This window comes from Phragmites australis, chromosome 5 (genome assembly GCF_958298935.1).
Source record: "Phragmites australis chromosome 5, lpPhrAust1.1, whole genome shotgun sequence".
In the NCBI taxonomy this organism is placed as follows: Eukaryota; Viridiplantae; Streptophyta; class Magnoliopsida; order Poales; family Poaceae; genus Phragmites; species Phragmites australis.
Genome location: NC_084925.1, coordinates 15235933 through 15247080, shown reverse-complemented (window position 1 = coordinate 15247080; position 11148 = coordinate 15235933). Strand labels below are relative to the sequence as shown.

General features: G+C 39.8%; 1 protein-coding gene across 1 annotated transcript; it reads right to left on the bottom strand.

Moving 5' to 3' along the window:
* Positions 1–585: 585 nt before the first annotated feature.
* Positions 586–9181, bottom strand: LOC133918843 (vacuolar cation/proton exchanger 1c-like). Its single transcript, XM_062362921.1, has 11 exons — positions 8794–9181; positions 4356–4423; positions 4231–4259; positions 3213–3409; positions 2893–3111; positions 2227–2364; positions 2000–2116; positions 1849–1902; positions 1369–1485; positions 1149–1239; positions 586–920 (listed from the first exon to the last, which is right to left on the bottom strand). The coding sequence occupies exons 1-11, from the start codon at positions 9037–9039 to the stop codon at positions 898–900; spliced, it is 1299 nt and encodes a 432-aa protein (XP_062218905.1). The 5' UTR covers positions 9040–9181; the 3' UTR covers positions 586–897.
* Positions 9182–11148: the final 1967 nt, after the last annotated feature.

Genomic DNA, 11148 nt, shown 5'->3' with positions numbered 1-11148 from the left:
GGTTTTGCTGCGCCTTTTCTACCCATCTTTTATCTGACTAGCTTACGAGGAAACGATGGAAGGAATGGATGTGCTATGAGAATGCTATATACTGTAGGGCCTCCTTTCCTCTAGTGCAGGATGTGGCCTCTAGTGTAGGATGTGCCTTCCCACTCGCCTATCTAGCGTCTGGTTGTGATGGCACCTCGGGGCTCATGCCAACATTTTCCTTGCTCTATTTTTTTAATTTCTTATATGCATAGGGGACGTAGTGTTTCGTTCACTGTGTTGGTCAAACTTACTTTTTTTTCTCACTGTCTAGTTCTTACATTAGATATCGAATTATTATCTTTTCAATAATAAAAGCTTTATTGATTTTCGTCGTTACATAGCTTAAATGTACACAACCAAATATTTAGGTATTATGGTTCTGTTCTTTGCACTTTTGTACACTACAAGTATTTCGATCTTTTATGGCGGTTATTTACAAGGAGTGATCTCTCATATATCCAACATATTTCTAGTATGATTTGGACAATTTCAAACGGTTGTCAAATTGAACAACGCAGTCATATATGTATGGACATAATATAGTGCGAGTGGTCAAGCATCACACATGTATCAGAGACTAACTTAAGCGCGCAAAACCATAATTACATCCTCCTAAGTCAGATTCCTTGCAGAGAGATCAACCGCGCTAACACGGGTAAAAACATCGAGGCAAAAACAATAGCATGAGTGGCATTTTGTCAGCATATCTTATGTAGAACGAACCGCCATCAGTTGTTAAGGTTGGTTAGCTCATCTCAGCATGTTGAGCAGCTTGATCATCAGAAGCTCCATAGAACACCAGTCCACACCCTTCACTCAGATGCCTCAATTTGGTTCAAAACATGGGACATCATCTCCTTCAGCAGCTCAGGCATGTACCTTCTTTGGCGCTAAAAAAAATTACCCGCAAATTAAACCAATGAAGGAATTATTAGGAGGAATTTTGTGAAGGAAACATGTTCAGATGGATAATAGACCTTTTTGAAAGAAAAGTGAACAGATGTTATTGTTGTGGATATTTTGGTTCAATCAATCCCCAATTAATTTTGATTGGAACTTTGCACAAATCTTTGTTCCACTGGAGAATCAACTTAGATGCAAGCGTTTACTGTACTTACTTGGGAGAGCCTTTATGGTGAAAAAGCACACTGCTATTACAACGTAACAAAGCGTTAAATTGAAGCCTTTCAAGTAATGCCATTTGTCATCCTGCAAAAATATATTAACATCATCATGCACATTTGGCACTTTCTTTGCCGAAAAGAAAGACAGATGTTTAATATAATACAAAGTAATTCTGATATTTTAATAGTCTGTTCTAACAATCCTTGTCATTACCTGAAGTGTAAATGCAGTGGTAAATACGGTCATAACCAATGATCCAGTCTCAAGAAGGTTGAAGTCAAGATCCATAGGGATGCCATTCACCCAGGACACAATCAGAATGATGGGTATCTGGACATGAAAGTAAACTCCTGATCAGAGATTCAAATTGGTGAAAACTGACAAAGTTGCAAATGTCGATATGTACCAGTTAGGATGAAAAAGGCCATATTATGGGCTAAAACGCTAAATGACCTATTTGACTCCATCTTTTGGTGGAGTGGATGTAAGTTACCTACTTGTATATGATAGAAACTCCAAATGTTGAAGAACACAAATTTAAAACTTTTGAAAAATGCAAACTGGCGGCTTTTGATAATCAGTCCAGGGCCAGTTTTGTTTTCAAAATAACATTTGAATCCCTTCACCTGAATCCTGATCAACACCCCAAAGTTAACCCTAATTACCGAACACGGAAAATTTCTCAATGCTCACCACAAGCAACGAAATTTGTGTTGCTGAGCCAAGAGCAATTCCCAGGGTGATATCCTACATGACATATAAACAGGACTCGTTAATCGTTAATTAAGATAATTTTAATTTGAATGGCCTCAAATAATCAGCAAAAAGCAGGATACATCCTTACAATTTTGTTCTTGAAAGCAAATATGATAGCTCCCGCATGCTCTGCTGCATTTCCAACACTAGGAAGTAGGATAACACTAACGAACCTGACTGGGATACCCAGCGACTCTGACGCTTCCTATCAACAGAAAAACACAATTGTTAAACAAACAGAATTTTCAGAAATTAATAGGAAACAACTTAAAAACATCATAAATGCCCTAGATGTGTTCACTCTAATTTTAATACCTCAATTGTAGTGACAATGTAATCAGACAGCATAGCAATGACTGCAGTCATCCCAATCAACCAGATTACTGCACTGGCAAACCCTAGAACTGAATTATCTGCAGCATCGTCATCACTGCTGGTGATCTCTGAACTGTCCTGCAATTCAATGATTGGACAAATCATTGAACTATGAGATGATGAGTCAATAAGATAATGCGAAAACATGGAGTTGGATTATTTCCAACCGTTTACTTTTCAAAAAGCAGAAAACATTGTTCCAATATTCGTGTCCAAAACTGTGAGAACTGAGATGTATGCTCTTCATGTACCTATCCTTTTTTGCTGCTACATAGATTTACACTTAACAATAAAAAACTCTACTTAAGAGCGAAGAAAATGAACTCCTAATAGTATAAAGAATTTGAAAGAGTGAGAATGCTAAATTCAAAGCAGAGTTCAACATGAGTAAACGACAGTCCAGTTATGGTTAGCGTCATGACTACATAGTGCATATGTAGTTCTATTGTTTGTATAAGTAATGAAGACTATGTTGTTTCATAACTGTAGCCACAAGAAAATATTTCTATCCTAGAGTAGAAAATAAAATTGGTCACAATAGAAAATGTCACTGGTCTCTGCATTTTTTTATCATTCACAACATCCTTAGTAAAACAAGCATTATACCTCTTCTTGCTCAAAAATTTGGCGATGGGTTTTTAGCTGGAAGAGAAGCCCTCCAAAGTAGGCAGCAAGCATTACGATGGCACTAAACCTTGAAAACTCCAGAATTGAGCCTGATGTGCTTATGCTATCTCCAGTGCTAATCGTGTATTTAGACAATAGAGGTAAGATGTGGCAGAGCACACCCAGCATCAGAAGGCCAATGCTTACATCTGCCTGTCTCTGTTAAAGGACATCACGAAATTTTTTGGCATATGTTATTGTACAAACAGTATTCCCAAGTTCTACTGATATACAATGGTACTGTGTAACTGCATTCTTACCCTATCTAATGGACGCTCCTTGCCAGTATTAGCAAGCCCACCGCAGAGGAGTGATGAGCCAAGGACTAGGAGCAAATTGGATAATATTGAACCTAAAAGTGACCACTTGAGGATTTCCATCTTCTCTTTATGCAGAGCAAACAGTGCAATGATTAGTTCAGGTACATTCCCACAGGTCGCATTCAGAAGCCCACCAGCTGTAACCGATTTTTTTTTCCAAAATATAGAGGAATGCCAAGTAAAAAATCAGCGAAGGTTTGCATTGAGATAAAGCACATGCATGAACAAAAAACAATGGGACTTCTGGATCAGTTCTAAATAACATATAGCCCTAATTCATTCCATGTTTGATAGATAGTGTAATCAAAATTAGTTCCATGAGCTTTTCAGTGGCTACATTTCAGTTCTCGTTTACACTCAAAACTGTAGAGAAGGATAACATTTGGCCAAAGCTCAAATCAATGAAACAAATGCTGAGGATAGAAAGACGATATTATATACTTTGCACCTTAGTACTGCAGTCAGGTCACATCAGGTGTTATTGGAGCACATTGTTAAATCTTATGCAGGAAGGTAAGCAGTAGCAACTACTGGCTATCCTTATTGAGCTTGTTGATGTGAGAATTTCACTTTTGAGTGGTCAGTATCTTTGAGCAACACGAATGTCATGTAAATTTCGTATTAGCCCTAGTATTTTTCATAACTCAAAGTGAAGTTGGGGAATGCAAGGTAGTTAAGAAGAGCAAAGTTTATCATTCTCATTTTTGGAATAATATTCGTAAACACGTCATTTCTGTTACCCATTTTCTGAATCACTAGCAATGAAGTCAATACACTCAAAATAAGCTTCAATTTGGTCAGAAGGAAGAAATTCCTATTTGCACACATACTGTAGTATGTAACACAATATTTCACGATTCATTAATTTGATTGCACTAAAATGATAAGCTGTTTGTGCGCGCACTAAATTTTATGTCAGAGCGCACTTTGAGAAACAGCAGGTAGTGATTTTAATTACCCGTTGGTCCTGCACTGTAGGCAATATGTCTGCACAAACGGAGATCAGAGTAACGATCAGCGATGGAACAGAGGACCTTTTATACACGAAAAAGAACTCAGAAAGACAAGGCATGGAGTAATTACTCGCTAAGGAAGCTCACACGTTCTGCAAGGGGAACCAGGCCTATCAAGCTGAAAACAAACACCCAAGCCTGCCAACACAATTTCTCACAAGTCAGTGCAAAGAAAAGAAAATCTAACAAGTTGAAGAGAACATATTACAATAATCATAGTAATCTGTGATTCAGTCTGCTATTATCGTCTTTCATGTTCTTGTGCACAAGATGCAAGCATTGCATTCTTGCTCTACTAGTTCTTTTTGAGGCATTTCATCGAACATTGACCGTGCAAAGATAAGTACAACACCACGTAGCTCGTTCTCCATAATGCAGAGGCTGCTGATGGTCAGTGCTGCTCACATATGACTCACTGATTCAATAAGGACAAGAAAGATGTACGCATTATCGGGCGGTTCAAGGGAAAGCACCGATCTATCAAGGAAACAAGCGCAGTCGAGAGCACGCAGTCACAGCTCCACAAGAGAAGAAGAAATCGGCCGGCACAAGGAGATTCCCTTGCTGGCCGGCCACTAATTCTTATTCTTCCGGTAATGTTGACGGTCCAGTTGATGGCTTAATCACGGGGAGACCAAATCTCCGATCTATTCATACAAAAGTAAACTGAGGAAGCAAATTTATAGGATCCGATCCTTAAAAAAAACTTTTTTTATATATATATTTAGTTTCTCTCTTCTTTTTAACTCAATTATTAAATTACAGGATAAATAATATAGATAGGATCTCGTAACGTTGTTTATATAGAGGTATATAAAATTTACTTCTATAAACTAGTATATTACATACATTAAAAGGGCTAAGATTTAAAGCAATTATATATATATATATATATATAAATATATATACTTATATACATGTATTTGTTTACGCATACGTATGTGCACGTACACATATTTTTTCCCAAAATTCCAGAAAATAACAAAAGAAATAATAGTTATAGCTGAAATAACATAAATGTATAGGAAAATATCTAAAACTCAAAAAAAAATGAAATAAATTTAGTTAGGTTTGTATTATTGTCGTTTGCATGTTAAAATTATATGTATGCATGAAAGTATCACTGTTTTTTATAATTAAATAAATATGTTAAATATTGATATATTCGTAAATAAATATTAAGATGTTTAAAATTAATGAATCTAATTTTTTAGTCTCATTTTATGATACTCTGTCTTAAAAAAAAGATATAATATAAACGCGCCAATCCGCCTATTCTTTTTTTTCTCCGAGCTGCCCTACCACCAAGTCAAGACTACCATCATCATCATGACGGATTTTTGCATTTCTCTGTTTCGATTTATGCAGTGTTCTCCTATCGCATAAAACCGGATGGGATCTAGGCAGGAATTAGCTAAACTTGCGTCATAACAAGATGTAAACCCGCCTTAATTCTACTGGGAAAAGTTTTGTTTTTCTTAATCTGTTGAGGGGATACCTCTTCCACCGTCGGGTGTTTGGATGACGGATTTTTGTTCAGTCTTACACTAAAATCCTATTTGTTTTTCCCCGTACAGACCTGGCCAGCGGCCAGGTACACCACGAAACTTGCACGAAATTACGTCATTGCCTGAACAAATAAATAGAATAGAAATGTCAAAGGAGGGAAAAAGAATGTTCCGTGAAGTTTTCAGATCTTGAGTTGTATTGCAGCTCCTTCATATTGAGTCGGTCGTGGGCAGCCTAGCAGCACGTTTTTTGACTCACCATCATGTGACTGTGCATTTCTGTATTTGTTAAATCCTCGCGTGTGACGTGCCTCCAATTTGTTGGGATGCTTATCAGCTCGACATACAGCTCTCAATTGGAAAACTTAGACGAAAACGACAGAAAGATAGGTTCTATATATATAGCGGTTAGCGTCAAATCTAAGGCGGATTATATCGGAAGAAATTAGGCAGACCAAAACTTATCGGAATAAATATAGGGGAATTTAAACTTTTTGGCCTCTTTGAAACTCATGAAATTTACAAGAGTCTAGCGGCAGAAATCTCAGAGGAAACAGTTTAAGGTTGGATAGGTATCTTCGCGGCCGGTTTCTACTCTAAATGAGGTGTTGGCGCACCTACCAGATATAAGCTGAAATGCTTGGGTCAGCATGAAGATCCACGATGCCATCATAGGATCTAGTTCTTGTTCTGCTCTGGAAAACCCCAGAAGCTGCGACAAGGACGAGATGGCGCACGGCTCACCCACTCGATGCATTTTCCAGGCACGTCGTATTCAGTTATTGTTGCGTGCAACTGACAGGAGTTCAAGCTGCCGCTGCATAAGCGACGAGTCGCCTGACCGTCTGTTGTTACCACGTCAGCCAGACGACTTTCCTGACCCTCCGCTGCCACAGGAGCCGCATGAAATATTCTGGCGACATGATAAGTGCAATGACTTGTTCAGATGTCCACATGGACAACTTTCTCTCTGCATCAGATCCATGCAGCATCTATTTGGAAATTTTTGGAGCGACATGCATCTAGTTCATGTTGGTGCACCAAACTGCTTCTTGTGAAGTTTCTGTGAACCGAAGGCTTCATTTTTGTAATGTTTGCCTTGTACTGTTTTTTAGGCCCCTTGCTTATACTAGTCTTATTTGCCACGGAGTACCAATTCAGTCCAAATCAACAACAGGTTCGGTACGTAGCTTATCCTGCTGCCTTTCGTACTAGCTCCATGCCACGCCATTTTACGTTGCTTACTTACTCTTTTCTTTTTTGAAATATTCTTTTCAGGCTACTCGTTTATAAAATCAATACTCTTTTCTTTACTTACTCTCAGCTACTCGTTTATGTTATATTTGTCTCAACTACTTTGATTTATGGTGCAGTGAACCACTCCCGCCTGCACCTCTAGTTGCAACATAAAACTCCGAGCATATATAGCACACGATCCCCTAGATGTCGTGCAGGCTTACATTGAAAACAAGAACTATTTTAGAAGGAACCAAATTCCAGTCTTGCCTTTTAGAAACAATAATGAAATTTCTGCATTATAAATGGGCTGCTTATTCTGTATATCTCAATCTTGGCTGTCGGTTTTAAATGTTCGAACGTGTAAGGGGCAACTGATTTTTTTTTTTGAAAAAAAGAAAAGTAACACCTTCAAGCTTTATGGTATAAAACTTTCTAAGGATTTCTTATGCTACTGAATTTTTTAAAAGAAAAGAAACACATTCAAGCTTTATGGTAAAACTTTGTACAGATTTCTTATGCTAACGTAGCCCCCCCCCCCCCCTGACTCCCACACACAAACCGGATCCAGATCAGATCGAAAGTATGTACATGAATGGTTACCAAACAATATAGTACTCTCTCCGTTTAGAAATAATATACGTAGTTTTTATTTGACTTTTAAAATTAAATTTTAATTGAGATTTTATCATAAAATATATCATTTATAGCTACAAAATCTATATAGTATGAATCATTTTGAATGTGAATCTAACTGTATAATTTCTATATACTAGATATTATTATAATTTTATTAAACTATTAATCAAAGTACATAAAATTTATTTTTTTAAAAAGATATATCTACTATTTCTGAAAAGAGAAAATATTAATATATAATGATATAAGAGACGTCGTAAGCACCATTGCTAACTAACCTATCTATATATGCTCGAGTAGACAAAAATCCTGTCCGTCCAATTGGTGTACGCGGTGTTTATTTAATTGCGAACCCTGAAAGTACAGGAATGCCCTTTTAGCAGTGGATGGGTCCAGACGCAAAACAGGGCACACAGAGTCGTTAGTTCCAGGATGCTGTCGGGACCGTTGACTTGGAGGCCATTAGCAGCAGCACACAAAAAGTGCATCTAACAGCAGCACACAATCTATCCTTTTTTCCGCTTTTCCTATACAATAATCGATCGAAGTTTGTGCCTTTTACAATCGACGTGCTCTGGTAAGATTACCAGGGGAGGAGGGGTTTAACCTCTGGAGGTTCACCGGTGCCAGACTTTCAGGTTCATACGAGGCAGTGGGGCAGGCATCGACTGTAACTTGTGTTATTTTCGATCGATTGAACCTTCCGCCTTTTTATGCTTGTTTTATCCTTCACATTCCCATTTTTCAACTATGAGCACATATAAACTTTAGCGAAAGTGAAAGTGAAAGAATGGATAGAATTGGAGGGAAGTAACTGTCACATCCTCCGGTATAGCAAGCAGTAAAGAGTAGGAAAAAAAACTTCGACCAGATGCTTAAAGGTGAAAGATGAACGAACAAGACAAGGCGCTCCTTAGCCGTACCGCCGTGGCCACATATGGCTCATCTCCATGTTCTCCACCAAACGTACATAACCAAGAAAGCAAACAATCTATGTATCTTTCGAAGAAAAAGAAAGCTACCGATTGAGTCCATTTTTTTTAAATATCTTGCCTAATTAAGAGTATACGACTTGGCCGAAAAGAAAGAAACAGACGGGCGGACGGATGGGTGGGTGGTACGTACCCGGCCAAGGCGGAGGTGCTCGGCGGCGATGGCGAGCGGCACGGCCGAGAAGAGCGGGAACAGTCTCGTTCCCAGGAACACCGCCCGCAGCTGCGCCATCGTGCGTCGCGTCATCGTCTCCGGCTGCGCTAAACGCTCCGACGTCGACGTCGTCGTCAACGTCACGGCACCTGCCTCCTGCTTGCCGGCGTCGTCCAACAGCCCGGTCTCCAGGAGGTCGCCGCCGCCGCTCTGGGGAGGCGCCATGGTATCGGTATCGCAACAAACTGGCAACAGGACTAATTGAAGGGCTGACGCTGGAGGGATGATCGATCGACTGCCGAAAATGTCTCCCGCAGGTGGCACCGTGTTGGGTCAGACCATGCGACACGTATCTATATAGGGGCCGGCACCTGCCGCGCTGAGATTTAATTATCTCGCCTTTTTTTTTCCTCTCATTTGAAACGGCAAGAAGAATGTTTAGCAGTAATTTCGATCCGAGTAACTGACTGTACGTCTAACAGACTAACAGCAACACAACTACAAATATCGCACTGAATGTGCTGCGGTTTCACATAGATTGGTCATAAACAAATGGGGATTAAGATATAACTTAATCTAGATCATGCTTAACATGTGGGGCATTTTTTCCATTTTGAGAATACACGTAAGACGTTTGTTGTAAGTCGGAACATGGAGGACGATAATTAGTTAAGCTTCTTGTTAATTAGTTAAGCGCCTCGCCTACATGTTTAACCGTATAAGCAAATATTTTTTCGACAACGGGAACTCTATTTCCATTACCTTTTTTCTTTGATTCTGAGCAATTGCCCCCAGCTCCTCAACCGGCCTGCTGTGTTGGAGATCCCATTTTTTACGTTTACCGTTGTCCCCAGACTTCACTCTTTCAACACTTGTCTACTTTCAAAATAGTCAGGCGGGTCCCTGTCTCCAAGTGTGTGATCCACCGATTCACTGAGTGGGTCTTTCTTACCTTTTTCCATACCAAGAAAGGGGAAATCCTATGTTGCACCCCATCAAATCGAGGAGTAGCCCTTCTCGCCAGCTTTTTCGGGTGCTACTTAGAATAGATCGAGATAGTCAGACTATAACGTCGAGAATGTTATAGCGCTGCGAAAGAAGGACACCATTTTAAGAAGATCCCCAAGTAAGGCACTAGTCTCATATTCTATGAATTGGTGTGATGGGACGGATGCCGTGAAAAAGCTTTTTTCTTTGACCGGAATCGACAGGTGTCAACCCATCTAGGATGAGTCAAACATAGGGGGAGGGTCGGGATATCCCCGCCCTCCGAACCGGACGTGAGGGTCTCCCCTCATCCGGCTCTCTGCAGGGGAATCTCCACTCACTGCTTCCCTTAATATCCTCCCTTTACCACATCATGGGGGTTTACAGGAGATCCCAGAGACTCGCTCGGAAAGGCTGCTATACCAAACATTATTACTTAACATTTCTCTCCTAACCTGTAGAGTGGCCTAATGGTTTAATCCTTTCCAGCTGTACTCTTTAATTAGGACTACCCGGACCCGATGTTGGGCGGTCTTTCAGTGGTGCCTTTTCAAGGCGGTAACCAAATGTCGATCGTTCTGTGGGACTCTCTATCTTCTTGGGTAGATTCTAGATCGTCTAACATTATAGCTCCTAACGATATGAAACAATCGAGAACGAGTTTGATCCCTGGAAGAAAGTGGGAATTCCTTCCTTTTAGGTGGTCTAGGTGGCTGGGATACTATGCCCTTATTTTTAGAGGCTCAAAGACGAGTTCTTTGAAGGAAGCAAAAGCGGAACTCTTATAGGAAGTTGACAGAGCACTCTCAACGGCTGCAGCAAGAAGTTTCGCACTCTAACTCGAAACGGACTCCCTGGAACATATTTAGCACATTCCTACCCGACGGATCTGCCACGACAAACCTATGTGTCTATTTCCATTACTTTTGATAACGGAATAATTATGCCTTACATCCAAAAAGCATAGACCGGAAGTCTAGAAAGTAAAACGAACATATATAAATAGAAGTTCACTACCACCGGCCATAGGAGATAAGCGTACGTAAAAGCCTAACAGATATTAAGATGTCAACAACCACAAACTTAACAGAAGTATCAGGAGAAGAAGGGTAATATTCCAAAAAAAGGTCTTCCAGCCAAAAGATGCATAGCAGATGAAGTCTTCAAATTCGTCCAGATAAGTTAAACTTCAATCTTCACGTTCCCCCGTCTCTTGCTGGTCTTCATCCCAAAATTCATAACCAGCACGCCAGCGCACTGAGTTGCTCGCCCCCCACCCCCCCAACAGAACAAGAACTTTGTAGTTTTGGAATGTTTTTTCCAAAAACTTTTCCTCAAAATTTTTTT